We start from the raw sequence: 21,096 nt of genomic DNA, 5'->3' as shown, positions 1-21,096 counted from the left end.
TCAGATGTTATCACCAGCGATGTAAGCCCTCAGATTCCATCACCTAAACTAAACACCACAATTCTGAGATTATTATAACCCCGGAGGTGGATAAGATACTCAAGTTTATAGATAGAACAAGGGTATGTATTTTTTTTTTTTTTTTTTTTAATATTATGGTTTCGTAGTACGAACAAATGGCGTGGATTAGCCTTAAACTGCTGCTTGGGTTCCGGGAACTTCACTTATCCCAACTCGGGTTTACATTATTCCGATCCCCGTTTTCATACTCCATCCTGTGTTATCCTGTCTTATTCCCCAAACATTCAACCCACATTATTCAAAATAATTTTTTACCCTCAAGAAAATAATATAGCTTATGGTTTTATAAACATATATTATGTCACTCGAAATAATAATCTAAATAACCCACCCTATTTTAAAAAACAAATTATAACCTATTTTCATTATAAAAAAAATGATGCTAGATTAGGGACTATTTGAACATAGCCTTAAAAATATTGATATAGGTCGAGATTTAATTGGAAAATGCACCGATTAGCAATAATAAGAGAATATTATTTGATTAATTAAGGAATAATAATAAAAAAAAGAGTGGAACAAGGAGGTGGATGGGGCTGGAGGGTGGTCATTGCGGCTTATCAAGCAAACCCCACCTCCATTATTGTGGCCTTTGGTAGCTGTAGGGCACCGCGGGTTGCCCTAATCAAGGACCCTCTGACCTTTTCTTTTAAAAAATTAAATATTATAACAAGTTTGAAAAATATTTTAAATTATATTTTTATATCATTGAAGTTGTCATGATTTATATACTGCAAATTAGGCTTTTATTTATATTTACCAAATGTATTTGAAGTTAAATTTTATTTAAAAAGAAAAAAAAGAAAGTCAAACCACAAAAATAATGTTGCCTCTCCTCCACATGCATCTAGAAGGGAGGAATTAGGAAACACTCACATGGTCTTAATTGCCTAACTAATGTTTATTACTTAACTTAATTAATTCTTTTTTTTTTTTTATTTAAATACTCGGTTTTGTTTATCTGGAAATTAAATGTTTAAACAATTAAATTAAATATTTTTACACATATTATATATAAATAGATATATCTAGAAATTGAGGCAAGTGGAATTCTGCATTCAATTCTTAAAGGCAAAGCAAATACATCATTAATTCTGTATTAAATTAATAAAGTGCGTTAATCTTACCAGCTCATGAAAACAAGTGACATATATCATTTATTACGAGGTCTCTTAGAAAAATCAAGAAGTAAACTTTCTATTTTTACCTTAAATATTAAGGTTGGGTGAAAAATATAGATGTAACCGAGGAAGAATTGAAAAAGAATATTCCCATGGGAATATGAATATTGAGAGAGGCATGTGCTCCAGTTAAATCAATGATATAAATTATGTTGGATAAATTCCTTATGACGGAGGGTGGAGTTAATATTTTCTCAACTTTCTTTTTTTAAATTACAAAATATTTTTATAATCAATATTTAAAATCTTTTAATAATATAGTTAATCATGTCAACCCGAACTTGTGACCTAAACCATGTTTTTATTAACAACAAGCTAAGATTAGTCATCATTTGTGTTTATTATATATTGAATTTATGATAAAAAAAAATTCAATGGATTAAATAATAATCTATTCATTATTTTAAATGCACCCATACGTATTATTTATAATTATAATTCTATAATTAATTAAGTACATAAATACAAATATTCATTCTTAGCCCAGCTTAACTTAACTTGCAATTTCCATGATTTAAGGGTAGAGAAGAATATAATTATGTTCAACTAGCATCTTACACATTTTTATTTTTTAATCCAATTGAGAAATTCCAACTGTTTTTTAAGAATAATAATAATTTTTTTTTTAAAAAAAAAAAGTAAAAAAAGGATGTGTTAATGATTGAATCATGTGCTTGGTAAGATGTGACAAATAAATAAATAAAAATGGGGAAATCATTAAAAAGTTTTGTAATTTTATATATAAAAAAAACTATACTTTCCCACCTTATCGAATTCTTCTAAAAAGTCCAAATTCCATTATTATCACGTGGCTCGCTCTCTCTCTCTCTCTCAATTGGGCCACAGACGGAGGCCCGGCCCACTATGTTAATGGGTTGTGGGCTTCACATTAAACAAAACGAGATTTGTACCAATCTGGACTGTGGTAGAGAAATGAACGATGGATGATGATGAGGATACAGACAGAACAGGGCAAGCTTCAGCTCAAGATTGTTCAACTTCAAAAAAATGTGTTCTAAGCGCCATTCATTATTACTCATCATTCTAATCAAACCCACATGAAAAGAAAGTGTACTCATCTGTGTTTGTACAGATTTCAAATTACATTCCATATCATTCCCAATCCAAATCTATGATGGACGAGTAAACTCTGAAACTCAACTGGCCATCAGGAAAAAGAAGCTTGAATACCTCCCGATGGAGTGTTCTTCACGGTATCGAGCTGAACGAAACAATTGGCTTTCCTGCCATATCAGCCATGTGAACTAACCTACTGGCTTGTAAATCAAAACACTATCTCTATCTCTATCTTGCGTCAACCAGTTACTCTCTTTGTTCTTCTCCCTTTAGTTTGGCATCCTTGGCCACTCCAGTGTATGTCTCGTGTACTCCCTGAAATAAGCATTTAATTATGAATTTCAAACTACAAAAGTGCGACGAGTTTATACAAGAGGGGTTTACCTCCTCTGGAGTTGCACTTGGCTTGTTTTCCACATCTGTTCGTTGCATGGTAGTCATAGATATGGAGCCTTGGTCTTCCTTTACATCCGTTCTAGAAAGACTGCCATTGACACCAACTCCAACAACTGCACTCTTGTCGCTATCATTTATTGTCAGAGATTCAACCTTGGCTGCCTCTTCAGCTTTCCTTTTTTCTTCTTCACTTTGCTGTCTCATCCTAGCCTCTTGCTCCTTTATCTGTTTAAATCTGGAAATTATCAACACATCAAAACCCAGTCATTACTAAACCCCACACTTGTTTTTCGTAACAAACAGCTTCTAACCTTTCACCAGGTTTTAGCCCTTCTGCTGTCAGCTTCTCTTCTTGTCGAGTTACCGTGCTACTTGAGGTTGAGTCTAACTTGGGCGCTTGGCTCTGGATTTGGGGTTGTTCTTGTTTCATGATTTCATCAATCAATCGTTTGTCCGGGGTTTTCGCACCACCTAACTTTTGAAGCCACGCTTGCTGAGCTGTGCTCAAGATGTTATTGGTAAGCCTGAGTTATAACATCTGACAGATATAAGAGATGCTGAAAATTTCAAGGAGACTATAATACAACAATTAGTAGACCCAGAAATGACCAATCTATTTTGCCTACAGATGGTCCTGATTGGAAAATTTGCTTACCAGTAAAGGCTTAGACCAGAAGGAACCGAAAGTGCAAAATATCCGATCATTAACGGTAGGAACTTCGATAGGGCTTGAGAACTCTTCATGTTTGGATCATTATTCTGGACGTCATAACTTCAAGATATGTTAGATAACCCAAAATGAACAGATTATATTTGTAAGCTACAAATGTTTTTTTCAGACCAAGAGTTGAGAATTAACATAAATGAAAACAAGCCAAGATGCCTCTATAGACAGTAACATGCTGATGAACATCAAGAAAACAACCGACCTGCGACGATTGCATAATTTGAACAGAGATGTACTGTGAGACGACCAGCAACACAGGCAGGACAAGATACGCAAAAGTATCTGACCACCCAAGCGGTGGATGACCATCCTGCTCAGAAGTCGATGCAACCATAATATAAGAATTGGCACTAGATACTTGCAACAAATGCCATGTTATACCAAAATACTTACAACAAATGGAAAGAGCCAAGAGATACCGCTCCCATTTTGTCGAGAAGCAATCGTGGTTGGACCAGCCAGAGAGGGTATCCAGAAAAAACCTTCCGTGAGGAGACCCTTAAATTTAGGCAATCAGATCAGATTAGGGATAAGCGATAGTGAGAAATCACAAGCTCTGAACAAATTCAAAGAGCACCTCGTTGGCCACATTTGAGAGAGCTCTGTATAGTCCAATCCATACAGGAATTGTTGCCAATGTGGGTAGGCATCCTGCAAACCGAGATAACATTGACATATGAGATACCAAGCAATAACTGCGTTGATTCAAATATTCCAAATATAACAGCCCAAGCCCAAATCCACCGCTAGTGGATATTGTCTTCTTTAGGCTTTCCCCTCAAGGTTTTTAAAACGCGTCTACTAGGGAGAGGTTTCCACACATTTATAAAGAATGTTTTGTTCCCCTCTCCAACCGATGTGGGATCTCACAATTCACCCCCCTTCAAGGCCCAGCGTTCTCGCTAGCACTCGTTCCTCGCTAACACACCACCCGGTGTCTAACTCTGATACCATTTGTAACAACCCAAACTCATCACTAGCAGATATTGTTCTCTTTGGCCTTTCCCTTTCGGGCTTCCTCTCAAGGTTTTTAAAACACGTGGGAGAGGTTTCCACACCTTTATAAAGAATGTTTCGTTCCTCTCTCCAACCGATGTGGGATCTCACACCAAACCTCCATCAAGGATAGAATGACAGTTCACAAATGCATGAACTTACTCGCATACATTTTCTAGGCAAAATCCAAAAAGTAATCGATGCATGACTTGAACTAATATTGATCTAGTAGCTTAGCTTCACTTCACTAAGCATATCAACATAATCAATAGGAAGGATCCAAGGGTTGTCCATAATGAGAAAATCTTATTTGTGTAAGAAGAACCAAGCCCGAGCCAAATAAATTCACACAGAAGCATGAACAAGGAGCTAACGTCTAACTACTACACTTATCAGAGTAACTAGAACTCTAAAAACAGGCACAATTTTAGCACCTGCCAGTGGGTTTATGCCAGCTAATTTGTACAGTCGAGCGGTCTCAACTTGAATCCTCTCCTGCAGACAGATTTAAAAAGTAAAATTTGATCATATAACGAAGAACATTCGATTCAAGCTTATTTAAATTGCTACCTCTAAGAAGGAGACTAGAAGTGGCTGCCACTCTCATGACCATTAGATGCATGGTTAAAAAACAGTTTTCCTCTTCTAAAAGGTATGTTACAACGCCATTGATTATGAGCCAGAACTATCATAATCGCGATGCCACAATTCGAGAAGACAATTCTAACTAGCTATCAACATCGTGCTAATTTACAATAAAGCATAGCTTCATAAAGTACATTGGTACTAGAAACAAGTATTATGAGTAAACTCTTTCCCTGTCGTTCCCGAGATACATCCTACAGCAAGAGAAAAGTTTCAACCTGATCCCCAGCGTAGCGTTGCTGAACAGCCTTCACTTGCGGTTGCAAAGAACGCATCGCCATTGCAGATTCTACCTGAGTTCAACAAAAGAGTGAAGAACATTAAATGAATTCATGGGAATAAAAGTATTTATTGGTTCAGCAAATAACCTGCTTCTTCGTCAAAGGAAACGTAGCAGCCTTAACAAGAACTGTAAGGAGTATAATGGCAAAACCATAGGCATAAGGAACATGTACAGCAGAAAGGCCATCCTTAAGAATCTGAAACATGAGGCCAACAAGATTAAATACAAGTTCAATTCTCAATTTTCATCTACTTTATGTAAATCCAACTCTAAACCAAGGCCAAAGGAAACTAAAATCAACAATGATGTTCATAACTGATAATTAGCTGAACATAACGTACTTTAAGGACGCTCTCCATATAATTGGTGATCCCCGTAAACCAATCCTCGGTCTGTTTGGCGGTGGTAACATCCTCCGGAGAAGCAGACACGGCGGCGTCGGCAATCGTGTAAAGAACGCTCTCAGCTTTGCCGAATAACTCCCTCAAAAAGCCCTCGGCGTGATCCGGGTCAGGCAAGAACTCGGGTGTAAACCCAAATCTCGCCACCGCAAGGGAACCACGAAGGAAAGGCTTATGGTGGGATAAACCTCGGAATTGGACTCCATGAAATAGAGGATTTGAGGTCGGAACACGGTTCGGAAATGAAGAGAACACAAAGTTTGGGCGGTAAAATGAGACGGAAACCATTGTTTATCGGGAAAACAAGAAGAAATGAAGCTCACAAGAACCCCCAAATTGAGATGGAAGGGAAGGGGGTTTATGGGTCAAAGTTCAAGGAGAAAAACAGCGAATTTGCAGAGGTAGCATTCGAGTAACAGCTTGATTGGATAGTGGGATGGAGGATTTCAGCGATGAAAGCCGAAGATTTTCCACTGGGGTTCATAAAAATGGTTGCTTTTGTTGCTTCTTTGGTAAAAACTTCAGTGAATATCGAAATCAGTGTTCGTTTTGGGCAAGTTTTTTAATGCTTGGAGGCAACCGAAAGGGTGCTGGGATTACGAAAACGTGGACGGCTGCCACAAAGTTCAGTTTAGGACGGTGGAGTGCTTGGACGCAGGATCCATTCACCGCCGTTGGATCAACAGCCAAGCTTGCCATGGGAAATTAAATTGATGAACAGCTATGAAACCATGTTCGTGCTTGCTTGGAAAATTTTCTAGCATGGATATACATTATTTTCATGTAAACTTGGATAATCAATTTCTTCTCTTCACGTTTACAATGCCTCCTGATACATAAAAATATTTCCAACATATTGTTGTGGTTACTCTTTCAGCGAAGAACATAGATTGCTTGGGAAGATGCATGTTTTTTTTTTTTTTTTTTGTTATAAATTATCATATTTGGTCTTGTATGTTGTCATAGAATAATATTTAAATTTCATTTCATAGCTTTTAATGTCATTCATTAATGAATGAGAGCAATCAAATTATAAACCGAAAAACTCACTCACTCATGAATCACTCATGAATTACACTGATTATAAGAAATTTAAACATTCGTTCATTCAAAGATCAAATATCAAGATCTCAATCCATGCTTTCGTGACGTAATATGAAAATTATTTATTTCGAACCATTTAAAAAAGAGAAGGAAAAGCAAGTTATTCAAGTGATAAGAGAAGTAAAGTGGGGTAGGAAATAAGAGATCTATGACTCACAGTCCCACCCATTGGATAAGAGAGAATCCACTCCCAACAATTTTATTGGTTGACATTACCATGACTTGGCTTCTCCTCTGTCTTCCCATCTCATCTCATCACAACTGAACTTTTTGCCAAAACCCAACCTTTCCTACTTCATTCTGCATCTCCCCTACTGTCTGCCAGAGGCCATCAAGAGCAAAGTTCAGCAGAAACAAGCAAATCAACTTCAATGGCAGCTACCATGGCAACAATGGCAGTGCTGAGTGTCAAGTGCACAAGCATCAACTCCACCAGAAACCACAACACCCCAAAGCTGATCCCCAAGCCCATCTCCCTCCTCTCTCTCCAGAACCTGCCGAAAGGACTAATCTCATCAAAATCCAATGAACATTCCAACTTATCAACCTTTCTCTCCAGCACCGCCATCGCCGGAGCTGTCTTCTCAGCCCTGAGCTCATCAGATCCTGCCTTCGCAGCCCAACAAATTGCAGATATAGCAGCCGACGGTGACAACCGTGGTATAGCCCTTTTGCTACCTCTTATCCCGGCCATAGCATGGGTTCTGTTCAACATATTACAGCCAGCACTCAACCAGATAAACAGAATGCGCAGTGACAAGGGTGTGATAATTGGGTTGGGATTAGGGGGGTTGACTGCATCAGGGTTCATGTACGCACCTGATGCCTCTGCCAGTGAGCTCGCCATGATTGCCGATGCATCTTCAAGTGATAGCAGGGGCCAGCTTCTGCTGTTTGTCGTAACTCCCGCCATTCTTTGGGTGCTGTACAACATTCTGCAGCCGGCTTTGAATCAGCTCAACAGGATGAGGTCCGAGTGATTCCAAGTTTTGAGCAATGTGATAGCAAACAAATCACCTGTAATTGCAGATTATGTTAATGAATCTATTTCAAATGGCAATCATTGTTTCTCCTGTCATCTGGACAATTAGCTATATCTTTCCGTGTATATGATGTCTTTGAAGTTGGAGTCTTCGTTTTCGTATTGGATACCAGAGAGAAAGCTACCTGCTTAACATTTTCAACTTCAATAAACATACAGATGTCGTAATAGGTCTAACAAACTTAAACAACGTTAAAAAAGTGCTAAAAGAAGTAAGCATAGAGTTGGGTTCCACTGATAATTTACTTCAAAATAATATTTTTGGTTATGTAACAGAATAGACTCAGCATGGAAACATCATGCAAGCATCGAAAGAACCCAAGGATCTCATTTCCTTGTGATTTCTTCAGTTCACAAAATTTTGATATCTTGACAATCTCCATTAACAAACTTAGACAAGCACAAGAAGGTTTAGGCAATGAATTCTGGAAAATTGCTCCGAGAGGAGGTAAATGACGATAACAAACTAAATATTAGGCTGACTGTCTGGAACAAAATCGACAGGCTGGCTTTCAGTATCATCTTGTAGTGATTGCACAGCTGTGAGCTTTGCCTTCTTATACCTACTTGAACTTCGAAGGATTATGTCGAGGGTCATATTCTCAGGGCTTGAAGGCCTGTTTACAAGATCACAAACGTTTACAAGTGGAGAATATAAACTATACTACAAAAGGCAAAAATATTGCAGTTCAAAGATACTCTGAAAGGAAACGTTTTTTTTTTTGTTGGAAGTTAACGAGGAGAAACTAGGGAAAACTGAATAATATATTGGGCCCAAAAATTACAAGCAAAAAATTTCAAAGGAGGTGACAATTGGCATTTGTAATTTCCATTTTAGCATATCTATATAAGTGAGGACACTAAATGTATGCACAACATTTCTGTAACAACAGATGCTCAGATCATATTTAACATATTTAACATATCTTCAACCAGGAAAGGCAACCAACGTCATTTTTCATCATAAACTTACTCTTTCTTTCTCATACTTCTACGGGTGTTTGTTCTTTCCAAGTCAACAGATCCTGAGACAAAATTCGTTCAAAAGAAAAATATTAGCAATAAGAAACCAATAACATGATGGCAAAGAAACCGAGATGGGGTGGGGGGAAGAAAGTAAGGAAGCCCAAAAGTTTGATAGACTCGTCCAACTATCTAAAAAGCAGCACAGAAATGCAAAACAATATAATCTTGGCGCAGCGTGATGTGTTTTGTTACCATTGCTTTCACCGTCTGAGAAGTTGGATATTAGTGAATTATCAGGAGATCTAGCATCTGAATCAGCAATTCCACCTTCATCCTCAGAACTATCACTGCTAGCATCCTTAAATATGCCTCCTGATGTAAGCAACAAGTTCTTTCGTTGTGATTGAGTATCATCTTGCTTCCCACTCCGAGAAGGTTTTTGTTCACCCAGAGGATGGCCAATAACAGTAGATTGACTTCCCCTATGCTTTTGGTCCTGTTGAGCCATATTTGCTGAGTTTTTCGACTTGGGTCTTGCTTTTGGTAAAGCAGGAGTCTCACTGTATATTTCAGTACTGCCCCGAGAAGAATCGACAACTTTTTCCCTCACCCTAGCTGCTTTATTAGAGTCAGAGGTTTGCTGCTTATGCTCATTAGAAGGCAGAGAATTTACCCCACCTCTTGAATTTTTCTTTAGCTTATTGTCAACATGAAGTTTGAGGGCGCTAGAGTTGCTAGTTTGCCAATGTTCCTCAGTCTCTGTGTTTTCATCTGACTTCTGTTTGTTCTGCGTACTCAAGGAGACCGCAGAAGAGCAGACACTTAGACTTTTCTTTTTTCTTTTAGATTTGAGCGAAGTATCTGGACTTTTCTCTCTACTCAACTTGTCGACATGCACTTCAACGGATTCGTGTTGGAGTTCGACAGCCTTTTCCTCAATGCCAACTTTATCGCTTTTATAAGGAACTTCATCGTGATTGTCAACATTATCAGTAGTACCATCTTTAGTGGTGTTGCTACATCTATTTGCTTCAATAGGCCTCTCTTCATAGCCTTCAGAAACGAGAGATGGAGTGAGGGAGGGCCCAACTGTCTTAGACTTCTTGCAAATGCTAGGAGTAGTTTCAACCTCAGAAAACAGCGTAGAGTCCAAATTCGCATCTTCAATTTCATTCCTCAAATTTGCTTTCGGAAACTTAGTTTTCTTTGCCGCTATAGACATAGGTTTTACTTCCTTGTCAATTCTCTTTGATGGGAATGAATCCTCATTACCGATACTTTCTTCTTGAAGGTCTGATGTACTTTTCATTGATGCCACAGGTCTCTTCTTAGTTTTCTTTCTCACTTGCCCATCCATGTCTTTTGCTACTGCTTGAGTTTGGTTGATTTGCATCGAAGGTCCCACCTTACTTATAATTGGTTTATCTATATCTATATTCCTAACATCAGGTATTAAGGAAGTACTAGTTGTGGTTTCTCCCTTCATTAGAGAAACATTGTTTTCTCCAATCTCAGCTTTACTACAAGAATTATCACCTAAAGTAGAACTTTGTGGCTCGGTTGGAAGAATGTCTTGTGCAGTATCTCCAGCACCTTTTGTGACTAAATTAATCTGTCTTTCTTCTGCTGAACCCCTAGATTTTTTAATCTTCCTTTTCTTACCATGCTTGGCGTTTTCAGTAGTTCCCTTTAAATGTACCGATTCAGAAATATCAGCAGCTTTAATGTTAGCGTCAGTACCATCCCAGCTTGATGAGTGACAGTTCTCTACCATTGAGGCTTTTGTATCGGTGACCTGCAGAAACTCTCTTCCCTCTAGAATTGGAACAACCTTTCTGGTTTTGCACGTAAGATGATTGCCTCGAACATTATTGGCATCCTCAGATGTACTAATGCTTTTCTGGAGATCAGCGGGATCCTTGCTTTTAGAGGCAATGTCCTTTGAATCAATCATTCCTTTTACTCCTAACACAGCTTTATCAGACGCATTCCTTATGCTTTGCACATCGCCAAGTTCAATGTTGTTCTTATCATCACCTACAAGAAGAATATGAATCAATATCAGAACCCATTATTTATTGGCCTAGTTTGTGAAGCTGTAAACACGATCTTTCATTTAACATACAACCACATTAGAATGTTTGAAGAGAAACATACAGGACTCTCCAACCAAGGACGGTGCAGAAATTTCTGCAATTTTATCATTTGAATCATTGTGCCTTTTCCTGGATGCTCCCAGGAGGTTGGGAATTGATGCCTCCTCAATATCTTGACTGGGGACAGTTGTTATATCAGATTCTCGACTTGCATCCTGTTGATCCTCTACTCTAGATGAAATCAAACCAAAAGCCTCATTTGGACAACATGACAACTTACTTTTCCTTTTCCTTGTCTTCTTCTTCTCATAACTTGAACCAGTCTTGGGCAGTTGATCATCAGGTTCAGTAGACAAACTACCTACGGCAACTTTTGCAGTTTGGTTCATATCCGACAAGTACTCGGAAGTAACCTTAGGTGTAGATGTCGCTTTGCTAGATTCAGAAACAAAAACTCTGTTTCCTTCCACTCCATTCATTACTCCACTTGTCATTTCAATCATGGGCATTTTTTTTGCAATGAACCCAGCCTGTGCAGCACCTACCAAAGAAGTATCATCCATCAGATATTCGGATTTATAATTTTTGTCATCAACCTCAGCTTCCTCAGATAAATTAAACTTAAGCGTCCTTCCATGTTCAGATTCATCACGAGCACTAGAAGATGAGACCTGACCAGGTTCACCTACATTGGATTTTCTCTCCATCATTGGATGATCGAAAACTTTATTATGTGCATATTCCCTGGATTTTTCACCAGATCCAACGACTTGCTGCAATGGGTTTTGATCATTATCATCACCGGTATGATTAACAACTTCGTGTTCAGTAATCAATTTTGTTTTTCTCTTCTTACTTTTACGATTCACCTTCATAGTAGGCAAAGATTCCAGTGTTTCGCTGAGGCCTTCATAGCCATTCCTTATCCTGCCCGATTTATGTTTGCTGCAAGTTTCAACAGAATGAGTAACTTCTTCCTTCTCAGTCGTTAAATCTTTTCTACTAGGGGCTTTCTCATTGACATATTCTTGTGTCACAATGTTTTGTAATTGTGGAGCATCATGGTTAGGTAAATGTCCACCATGATTATTTCTGGCAACATTTATTCTATCAACGGAGATATCACCTGCCCTTTCAAAATAAGTTGAAAGATTGCCAGTATTAGGGTCAGTTGACTGACCATCAACAATAGAAGCATCAACAGAAAGAAACCAGCAGTCATTGTAGCCAACAAATGCACTTTTCAAATACATGGAGTCAGAAAGGTGATAGAAGTGCCCTTTGCGCGTTACCTGACAGTTTAAAATCCCCATAGCTGTAAATAATAGAGGTACATATAATCGATTGTGCTCACGTATACAGAAAATAATTAAGCACCTTAATTGCATGAATTTTTAGGGTCCCGAGATGAGGAAAACACAGTGGATGTTCCTTCTCTATCTTTTCTGCGTGCAAAAGCATCAAGGTGTCATTTCAAATGTAAAATATATAAACCATAAAAACACTTTACAAATCATATCATCTTTGACAACTGAGTCTGTTTTCTCACAATTTTCTTGCAACGTTTTTTTTCAGCTTTTTCAAGAAAATACTTGAATTCATAGCCAAATTTCAAAAACAAAAATGTTTAAAAATTACTTTTTCAAAATTAGGCTTGAATCTTGAAAGCGTCCCTAAAAAGAAGACACCCGACTGAAAAACTCATAAGTGGAACTAGTGTTTATAAATTTAATTTCCCAAAGCCGAAAACTGAGAAACCAATGGTTTTCAGACCAGCCTTGCCGGTTAAAGAAAAATCTTTTATTATTAATAATAATAATAATAAACAATTTTAATCGTATCAGATAGGCAGATAGAGTTTGGAGAAAATTCGACTCCATTTCACTTGAACTAAGAAAATAATGATAACAAGAAGAATTAGTGTAGTAATGTTGAAAGAGAACGAAAGAGTTAGCCATAGAAATAAACTAAAACATACGGAAATATATCAAGATTTCAATTAAAACAATTAATTTTGTGTAATTTATATTTTAATCTCTATCACTGATAATGTCTCGTTAGGAATGTCAGACAGCATCAGAGAGAACATAAAATAACCAAAGGGCGAAAATTTAAGTTCACAGCTATTGGACATGAAAATATAGATCTTGTGTTCCAAAACCAACATTCCAAAACGCCAAAGTCTTGCATCCCAAAACTTCAAAACTCATTCAAATGATATACAACCTTCGTGCATAAGCTTTACCCCAAAATTAATTAACCAGATATAGCTAAACCGATCTTGAATGCAATGATAAACTCTACAACAGCATACCCGCAGAAAGAAGATGATGAAAAACAAAAGGAGATAGCAGAAGTTTACTTTTGATATCAGAGACGATATCACCGTCTGAGACGGCCATCGCCAAGTGAGTGCCGAGGCTGGTGTCAATGAAAACAGTATTGTGAGACGCCGCAGCATCGACGGAACATGTGGGAGAATCCAGCATCGACATCGAATACAATTCAATGCTGAACTGCAAGGGCAAAGCAATAAGAAGCGATCTTATAATGGGTAATCTGCAGCCCTCTCCTTCAGCGGGTTGACATTAGCACTGAAACAGCAAAACAGAGCCGAAGAGGAGAACCGCAATGGCTGGAGAAGAAGGAAAGTTTTAAGGGATACTGAAGGCGGCTACGAGCCACCTCTGGGATTTGAAGCGCGAATGTTGAAGGAAGGAACAGTTAATGCTACGAAATTTAACGACCGTCCAACTTGGCCCATTAATTTATATGGGCCGACGCCAGTTTATAGCCCGATAAGAATACGGTGGCCGTAAGCAAATTTTTAGCCCATGTTAAATTAATTTAAACTCTTAATAAAATCTTGAAATTTAATAATATTTTATAATATTTCTTACCATATTAAAGATTCCGTTGAAAATAGATTTAAAATTTTTAAAACTTATTAGATAGTTTTTTAATTAGACACAAACTTTAAAATTTAAAATATATTAGTGATTTTTTTTAATGATTTTTTGTATAAAATAATCAAAAGTATGTTTGTTTATAAAAAAAAAATAAAAATATATATTTTAAAGTTTATATTTTGTTTCTTAGTTCAACAATTTAAAAAGGTAATGAATCCTTCATATTCAGCTACCAACATCATGGCCGACAAACATAAGAAAAGAACCGACACAAAAAAATCTTCAAATATGATACGAAGCAGTTTGCAAAATGTTCTTAGAGCACTTATATAAGATCTAAGAGTATCAAACCGCGATCAAATGGGCTAATGGACCGCGATCAAATGGGCTAATGGGTATCCATAAGAACATTGTCATATATTCAAGATTAAAGATGGTTAGACTATGATATTGTCCACTTTGAGCATAAGCTCTCGTAACTTTGCTTTGGGGGACTTCCCCAAAAAGCATCATGCCAATGGAGATAGTATTCTTTGATTATAAACTCAATCATTTTCTAAATTAACCGAGGTAGGACTTTCATCCAACAAAGATGAGAACAAAATGGAGCAGCGCATCGTTACCAAAGTCTTTTCACCATTAGCTTTCTAAGAAATATATTGAAAGGTCATTGAAAAGAAGAACAAAACTCAAAACATTCAGATCTAGCAGGTCTGTGGTTCCAGAATTCAATGCGAAGAATTAGAACAGCACTACATATCTTGAATCTTCCTACTCTTCCTTTTTCCTCGAGTCTTTGAGTTGTCCTCTCTTTCTGATGCCAAGACAAAACTTCAGGCGCCAAGCATCAACAACAGACTCTGGCAACAAGTACACCAAACCCCACATAAGTTGATGGGGCCAATACGGTGTGCAGCGAGGCTCATACCCAATCCAGCGGAGAGCTGCTGCTGCATATCCATTCGTCGAAGGAACGAAGAAGGATGATCGTCGAATAGACGCCATTTTCGTAGCAACATACAGCGGGACCTATATCGACCAAGTTTATTAATCGAGTGAGTCAACAGATTTCCCATATCTTGCTTTGGCTTTCAAAGCTGCTCTAAAAATAAACAGAACTTAAAGACAGACCATCTAACAACTGCAGTAGAAAACCATCATGTTTTCACGTATCATGAACTTGATGACCAAATTAAGGGACAAACAATGACTTAGATGCTATGTTCGAACCAGCTCAATCACAAGAACTTCATATTTCACTAGTTAAAGTATGATTTGTTTAGAGCAATTCTACATTGGGTGACTTTGATGCATGTGTGACCATGTTGCAGTAGAATGTCGGGGCCATCAAATGGCCCCGAATCCGGATTCCAGATCCTCATCCGAGTCCTGAACATGAAGTCATGTGAACTCACACTAGAGCTCATTGGAACAAAACCTTTTCTTCTTTTAAACAGTTGAGTTGAAGTTGATTATTTCAATATCCTTAGATCTCAATCTGAACCAGAGACTAACAACCGAGATATTACCTGACATTGCACATCGATTCCACTCTTCTTGTACTCCACATACAGGCACCTCGAGAATTGGTCAATGTACCTGGAATTATTTCAACATTCGTCAATTTTCCAGCTAGAAACATCAAATCTAAACGAAATATGCATAAACTATGGACAGACAATAGCAGAATTTCAGGAATATGAACAAATAAAGAAATGGATCTTACGCTTTGGTGGCGGCATAGACAGCATATAAGGGATCTGAAGGAATGACAATGGCAGCACCAGAACCAATATTAACAATGGCGCCTCTCTTCCTCTTCAACATTCCAGGCAAAACAGCTTGAGTCACCTTGGTAGTGCCTTCCACATTGACCTTGATTAAGTTATTGAGAAGCTCCTCATCCACTTCGTGGAAAAACCTTCCGTACGGATACGAAACCCCAACGTTGTTAATCAAAACCCCAACATCCAACCCTTCAATCGCTTCGCTGATTCTCTTCATCCCTTCTGAAAGATCGCCGGAGAAATCGACGACAACGTTCTTTATTTGGATGCTGCCGTATTTAGCGACGATTGAATCGGAAACGTCCTTGAGTTTCTCAGGGTTCCGACCCACCAAAATCAGATTGAGCCCCTTGCGAGCCAGCTGAAAGGCGAAACCCTTACCGATTCCATCAGTGGGTCCTGTGACAAGCGCCCAAGAACCGTATTTCTTGAGATTCTTTGGGGATCTGAGGAAATTGACATAGACCCATTTGAGAACGATTACTAAGAATGTCAAAGCCGAGAGAGATCCGAACGCGAATAGCAAGCAAACCCAGAGGGGCTGGGATTTAAGCTGCTCAACACAATTGAGCTCCATCTTGGTATTGGGAGATTGTGGGTTTTGAAGTCTGGGTTTTAAAGGAGCCAAAAGCACATTCGTCAACGTAGAAAACAAGAAGATGAAGTAAAGGATGAAGCGGTTTCAATTATGAAAACGGATGATGGATCGCTGAAGTAGATGAGCAAACCACCTCATTTAAAATCTCAATAAACATTCAATTTGTGTTTTTATTTTCTTTTGAGAATTTATTGGGTACACATTGATTCTATAAATCAAATTAGGGAGCTAGGAGAGAGTGACACTCTCGGTCAAACTTGTTTCTTCACGAACTTGTTTGCATCGACCTTTCTTCTTTTTTAACCCATTTATTCTTTCACTCATCTTTCTCCTTCAAAGGGTTTGAAAGTCAATTTGGGAAACTCCTCTCTGGCATCATTGGAAAAAACATTATGTCCTTCTTCTCCCTTCTTTCACTCGATCTTATGGCTTTGCAACCATCTAATCAATTCATTGTTTTACTTAGCTTAGAGGGTTGAAGAGGTCACCTTTTTGTTTTTTTTTTTTTTTTTTTTTATCTAGGTGCGAGCTCTATGGTTGACATCAATAGGACCAAAGCAGAGATTGCGTATGGATGAATGTTGAACATCGAATTATATTCTATTGACTTTGAGGAGAACTAGTAGATTCAACGGGCACCAATGGTTGATAGGTCATTCTCATCCTATCCGTCTCTTTCTCCCTTGTTACACTAATGAGTTGTTATTGATTCACTCAAGGAAGGCATTGACTCCCACTCACTTCATTGTCTTCTTAGCGCAGGTGTTCGTCAACGATGAAAGCCACTAAACTTCATACTCAGACTATGCACTAAGAAATTTGCATAGAAGTGAAAAGATCAATATAGATAGATAAAAAGCCAATGTTGTTCCCTTGGAGTCAAAATCTTTCTTTCTTCCTCAAAGCAAAGGTCTAACGTTCTTTCATTGAAGAAAATCATTCAGTTTGTGGTGTAGCGCTCCTTTTCATTTGCTTATTAAATAGGTCCTTTTTTTAACGCGATAAAGTCACATTTTTTAGACGCCTTAAAAAATAGTCGTAAGTCATCGTTAGAGCTCGTATGAGATGAGAGTATACAAATTGAACTCGTGAGTCTTTTTTTCTCTTGGATTGAAACGAAAATTAAAATGGACCAATTAAACACTTAAACTTACGAATTCTCTTATTCCAAGCGGGTTATGATAGACTTTTGTAGCTTATTATTATTATTTACAGATAGAGGGAATCATTTAATTTTAATAATAATTGCACGCGCAATGTAATAATGTAACTACTTTTAATAGTTATAGTTGATTTAAACGGTTATAGGAATTTATATTATTTTTTTTATATTATATCTATTTATATTTTAAAAGCATCGTGACAATAATTTAAAACATATATATTTCACGTTAATAAATATTAAATATTAATATATAAATTTTATTTTCTAGATAATAGTATTGTAACAACCGCCCAAACTGATCGCTAGCAGATAATAGTGATCAGTTTCCATGGCCTTATGAGAAATGTTTTGCTCCCCTGTCTATGCAATGTGAATCCTCTTTGGGGTCTAGCATCCCCACTTAAACACCACCTAGTATTTAGCTATGACACTATTTGTAACCGCTCAAGCTTACTGATAGTAAATATTGTTCGATCTAACTCGTTAGAGATCACCGTCAGCTTCATAATTTTAAACACATCGGTTAGAAAGAGATCTGACAAGTATAATATTTTGAAGCATCCATAAATGTGGTATAATTACAAAATTCAATTTATGAGATATGGGCATATTAAATTATTTTGGGCACAACCATCAAACTTGGTAGGTGAGGCGCTGGCCAACTAATTAGCCAAGCATATGACCATCCTGAGCTGCCACCTATACTCTCCAATTACAAGCAACTGGCCAACTAATTGGCCAACCTGCCTCTCTTAATTGTCTTCTTATTCGTTCTATTTTGGCTTGTGGTGGAGAATTCATGCGAGTTTTTAAAGTCCCAAATGAATAATACTTATCTACCCATTGATTGAATGAATTTGTCACAGATGCTTATCCAAGCAAATATCTATAAATCAAGAAATTCATCATCATCATTTTTGATCTTCACCATTCTCCAAATTCATTGATTGGTAGCGCCAAAGAATTCCTCCAACCAAATTATTCAATGCATGAGAAGCCATAGGCACAACGACGCTGGAGGATTCGATAGTCGCATAACCATATGCAAGTCCGACAAAACTTGCCCTGCCAAATAAAATGGATGCAACGAAAAGTAAGCAGTTTTTAACCATCGGCATATTGTAAGAGCAAAGCCATATGATTTGATTCATGATCTATTGCTGAACATAGAGTTTCTACATTATGATATGAAGTTCAGATAGAGATATGAATACCATATTGCAAATGAATACTTCCGGCCACCCCCCAAGTGTAGAATGCCAAAAATGGCGGCTGTCAACATGACACTTGCCCAGTTGAATCCCAAGAGCGGTATCAATGCGCCACGGAAAAGCAACTCCTAAGGTTCACAGAGGAGGCGTATAGTGTTACTTGAAAATAGATTTAGAAGAAAATGAGAGAGTGTTGATATACTTTACTCACCTCACTAATGCCGGGCAAAAACGCAACTAGCGCATAATCTATGGGTTGAAGAGAAGTGAGCACCTGCACTGGGAGTTGTGGAGTATTTTCAAATGATTTATAAGTTCGCAGCAAAAACATTTTTCAGCTCTTGCTGCCTCTAGATTTACAGATTAAAACTAAACAACCAGCTACCTGTCGATTCGCTGCTTCACTAGACTCGGCGAAGTCTGGCCATAGTTTCAACAGTAAAAATCGGGATGAAGATATTAGAACAACCAGTCCTGTAATCAACTGAAGTTGCCTCATCTCAAAACTAACTGCCAGAATGGAGTACATAAGTTAAATATTGTAATCCATATCAATATTGTTATTTTTCTGGATTTCATAGTCACTCAGTCCATAACTACGAAATCCAAGAGAATGTAAAAGAAGATTGTGGTTCCAATTCTAACCATTCTTTCAAAGCTTTCAAAATAGTTTGTATTGAATAGAAATGACACCGAGAATCAATGAGGTGACAAAAAAAAGTGTAATAGCCTCAAGCCCACCCCACCGCTAGTGTATATTGTCTTTTTTGGGCTTTCCCTTCAATGACTTCCTCTCAAGGTTTTAAAACGTGTCTACTAGGGAGAGATTTCCACATTCTTACAAGAAATATTTTATTCCCTTCTCCAACCGATGTGAGATCTCACAATCCACCCCCGTTGAAGGTGCAACGTCCTCGCTGGCACATGCCCGGTGTCTGACCCTGATACCATTTGTAACAGCACAAGCCCACCCCTAGAAAATATTGTCCTCTTTATACCTTCCCTTCAAGGGCGGTGTGCTGATAGGGACAGTGAGCCCCTAAGGAGGGTGGATTGTAAGATCCCACATCGGCTAGAGAGGGAAACGAAACATTCCTTATAAGAGTGTGGAAACCTCTCCCAAGCATACGCGTTATCAAACCTTGAGAGGAAGCCTAGAAAGAAAAGCCTAAAGAGGACAATATCTTATAGCGGTTGGCTTGGACTATTACAAACACTCTCTCTTCAAGATGAATAGTAAATTAGCAAGAAGGGATAAATGAACTTGGAAGTCCTACATGATACTTCTGAGGTGCAGTCAATCACTGGCAATCCCTCTATCGATGCAACATGAGATACCTAAAACATTAAAACAGATCTTAAATCGCCATTGATAGTCTTTCCAATACGTCAAGACACTAATTATATCCATCATAAAGGCCAGTAATCAGTCGTAAAACAAATCTACAGCTATAGCATAAGGAACATGTCTCAACTTTTAAAATCATGCTCCACTTTCCCTACGTGATTAGAATGACTATCCTAAATCAAGAAATGAACACCAACAAAAGTTTATGTTTGGCTTGGTATGCGTCACCTGTCGAATTATTACTCCCAAAGCAGCAATCAAACCAGAAGTAATTATGCAAGCCTGAACCACAGAACTCCTTGAGGAGATATTAATCAAGCGGTTCTTAGATGAACTGTCCGAAGAGTTCATCTTCATATCTTGAGCATTATCATCAACAGAAGAGGACGGTATAGAAACTTCCTCTCCCGTTCTTTCAAGCTTCCTCGCGGGTTTCCGCTTTGCATGAACCTTTGGCTTTGCATTTGACCTCTACACCCAAAAAAGGGCTGCTATCTTAAAGGGCAAAAAGAAAAAAACATATAATCAGAGAAAAACGAACATTGCAAATCTTACACTCCATAATCCTGTGGGAAGAACCCTCTGTACATCAATGAGCCCAGTAACCTTCCTACCTAACGAAACACAGCCGTATTTAAACAATTTAAAGAAGAATATAATCCTTACAAATGAATCAAGCATGGCGCGAATCGCCATTGATTCAAGAATTTGGAAAGACGTTGATTGAATTGTTAGCTGATTCAATTTTAGGGTTGGCGTTTTTATTGAAGAACAAGAGCGATTTAACAAGTGAAAAAGTGACCGAAGCCGAGTTAGCAGACTTACCGATAAAGGTAGAATTCCGCCATGTGAGTGGATTGAAGGTGGAAGCAGCGTTCGTTGATTTGCAACGACAGTTGATAGTGAGCAAATTCATCACGAAATTACTTTTCCAGTTCCAGTCGAGGTTGAACTGAACTGGGTTTAGCAACAAAATTGAAGTAGAGGATAAACTGAGGCCGAAAGAACGGGAGGAATTTTGGGTGGGGCGTTGAAATGGCGCCTAATAAGAGCTTGCCATTTTTCTTATAAGGAAAGGGGTTT

General features: G+C 38.0%; 4 protein-coding genes and 1 pseudogene across 13 annotated transcripts; 1 reads left to right on the top strand and 4 right to left on the bottom strand.

Moving 5' to 3' along the window:
- Positions 1-2,261: 2,261 nt before the first annotated feature.
- Positions 2,262-6,599, bottom strand: LOC111492002 (ALBINO3-like protein 1, chloroplastic). 4 transcript variants are annotated; one of them, XM_023141140.1, is made up of 12 exons: positions 5,728-6,596; positions 5,472-5,582; positions 5,322-5,396; positions 4,893-4,953; positions 4,040-4,113; positions 3,856-3,960; positions 3,665-3,772; positions 3,391-3,494; positions 3,047-3,259; positions 2,904-2,970; positions 2,724-2,801; positions 2,262-2,654 (listed from the first exon to the last, which is right to left on the bottom strand). In XM_023141140.1, exons 1-12 carry the CDS (start codon positions 6,073-6,075, stop codon positions 2,586-2,588), a joined length of 1,413 nt encoding a protein of 470 aa, XP_022996908.1. In that variant the 5' UTR covers positions 6,076-6,596; the 3' UTR covers positions 2,262-2,585. The 4 variants fall into 4 exon arrangements, with proteins under 4 accessions (XP_022996908.1, XP_022996907.1, XP_022996906.1 ...); XM_023141139.1 differs by having other exon boundaries at positions 2,724-2,855; positions 2,889-2,970; positions 5,728-6,593; XM_023141138.1 differs by having other exon boundaries at positions 2,724-2,970; positions 5,728-6,594.
- A 494-nt stretch (positions 6,600-7,093) lies between these two features.
- On the top strand, positions 7,094-8,035 carry LOC111491823 (annotated as a pseudogene).
- A 111-nt stretch (positions 8,036-8,146) lies between these two features.
- On the bottom strand, positions 8,147-13,688 carry LOC111491822. Of its 2 annotated transcripts, XM_023140872.1 has the most exons (7): positions 13,358-13,688; positions 12,373-12,440; positions 11,865-12,287; positions 11,057-11,768; positions 9,152-10,936; positions 8,907-8,958; positions 8,147-8,550 (listed from the first exon to the last, which is right to left on the bottom strand). In XM_023140872.1, the coding sequence occupies exons 1-7, from the start codon at positions 13,488-13,490 to the stop codon at positions 8,400-8,402; spliced, it is 3,324 nt and encodes a 1,107-aa protein (XP_022996640.1). In that variant the 5' UTR covers positions 13,491-13,688; the 3' UTR covers positions 8,147-8,399. The 2 variants fall into 2 exon arrangements, with proteins under 2 accessions (XP_022996640.1, XP_022996639.1); XM_023140871.1 differs by having other exon boundaries at positions 11,057-12,287.
- Positions 13,689-14,523: 835 nt separating this feature from the next.
- LOC111491871 (very-long-chain 3-oxoacyl-CoA reductase 1-like) lies at positions 14,524-16,452 on the bottom strand. Its single transcript, XM_023140933.1, has 3 exons — positions 15,631-16,452; positions 15,434-15,503; positions 14,524-14,933 (listed from the first exon to the last, which is right to left on the bottom strand). Exons 1-3 carry the CDS (start codon positions 16,266-16,268, stop codon positions 14,676-14,678), a joined length of 966 nt encoding a protein of 321 aa, XP_022996701.1. The 5' UTR covers positions 16,269-16,452; the 3' UTR covers positions 14,524-14,675.
- A 1,805-nt stretch (positions 16,453-18,257) lies between these two features.
- LOC111491872 lies at positions 18,258-21,056 on the bottom strand. Of its 6 annotated transcripts, none has more exons than XM_023140938.1 (8): positions 20,839-21,056; positions 20,569-20,623; positions 20,242-20,472; positions 19,943-20,003; positions 19,051-19,175; positions 18,877-18,939; positions 18,669-18,793; positions 18,258-18,519 (listed from the first exon to the last, which is right to left on the bottom strand). In XM_023140938.1, the coding sequence occupies exons 1-8, from the start codon at positions 20,859-20,861 to the stop codon at positions 18,366-18,368; spliced, it is 837 nt and encodes a 278-aa protein (XP_022996706.1). In that variant the 5' UTR covers positions 20,862-21,056; the 3' UTR covers positions 18,258-18,365. The 6 variants fall into 6 exon arrangements, with proteins under 6 accessions (XP_022996706.1, XP_022996702.1, XP_022996703.1 ...); XM_023140934.1 differs by having other exon boundaries at positions 20,242-20,484; positions 20,569-20,627; positions 20,839-21,043; XM_023140935.1 differs by having other exon boundaries at positions 20,569-20,627; positions 20,839-21,043.
- Between the last annotated feature and the right edge of the window lie 40 nt (positions 21,057-21,096).

Source organism: Cucurbita maxima, unplaced genomic scaffold (genome assembly GCF_002738345.1).
Source record: "Cucurbita maxima cultivar Rimu unplaced genomic scaffold, Cmax_1.0 Cma_Scf00017, whole genome shotgun sequence".
Taxonomy (NCBI): Eukaryota; Viridiplantae; Streptophyta; class Magnoliopsida; order Cucurbitales; family Cucurbitaceae; genus Cucurbita; species Cucurbita maxima.
Note: the sequence above shows the minus strand (reverse complement) of the source record. Positions and strands in the feature narration are given on the sequence as shown.

Bases quoted from the DNA above. Each gene is read 5' to 3' on its own strand.
- LOC111492002 (XM_023141138.1), bottom strand. From the start codon at position 6,075: ATGGTTTCCGTCTCATTTTACCGCCCAAACTTTGTGTTCTCTTCATTT. The intron at 5,397-5,471 runs GTTATTTGCTGA...TGTTGAACTCAG, and splicing joins TTCCTTTGACGAAGAAGCAG to GTAGAATCTGCAATGGCGAT. The intron at 3,495-3,664 runs GTCGGTTGTTTT...TATGACGTCCAG, and splicing joins AAATTATGCAATCGTCGCAG to AATAATGATCCAAACATGAA.
- LOC111491822 (XM_023140871.1), bottom strand. From the start codon at position 13,490: ATGTCGATGCTGGATTCTCCCACATGTTCCGTCGATGCTGCGGCGTCT. The intron at 10,937-11,056 runs GTATGTTTCTCT...TTCTTCTTGTAG, and splicing joins GTCCTTGGTTGGAGAGTCCT to GTGATGATAAGAACAACATT. The intron at 8,959-9,151 runs GTAACAAAACAC...ATTTTGTCTCAG, and splicing joins CTCAGACGGTGAAAGCAATG to GATCTGTTGACTTGGAAAGA.
- LOC111491871 (XM_023140933.1), bottom strand. From the start codon at position 16,268: ATGGAGCTCAATTGTGTTGAGCAGCTTAAATCCCAGCCCCTCTGGGTT. The intron at 15,504-15,630 runs GTAAGATCCATT...AAATAATTCCAG, and splicing joins GTCTATGCCGCCACCAAAGC to GTACATTGACCAATTCTCGA. The intron at 14,934-15,433 runs GTAATATCTCGG...TGGTCGATATAG, and splicing joins GAATCGATGTGCAATGTCAG to GTCCCGCTGTATGTTGCTAC.
- LOC111491872 (XM_023140934.1), bottom strand. From the start codon at position 20,929: ATGAATTTGCTCACTATCAACTGTCGTTGCAAATCAACGAACGCTGCT. The intron at 20,628-20,838 runs GTAAGTCTGCTA...GTGTTTCGTTAG, and splicing joins GCGGAATTCTACCTTTATCG to GTAGGAAGGTTACTGGGCTC. The intron at 20,004-20,241 runs GTGACGCATACC...TTAATGTTTTAG, and splicing joins TGGGAGTAATAATTCGACAG to GTATCTCATGTTGCATCGAT.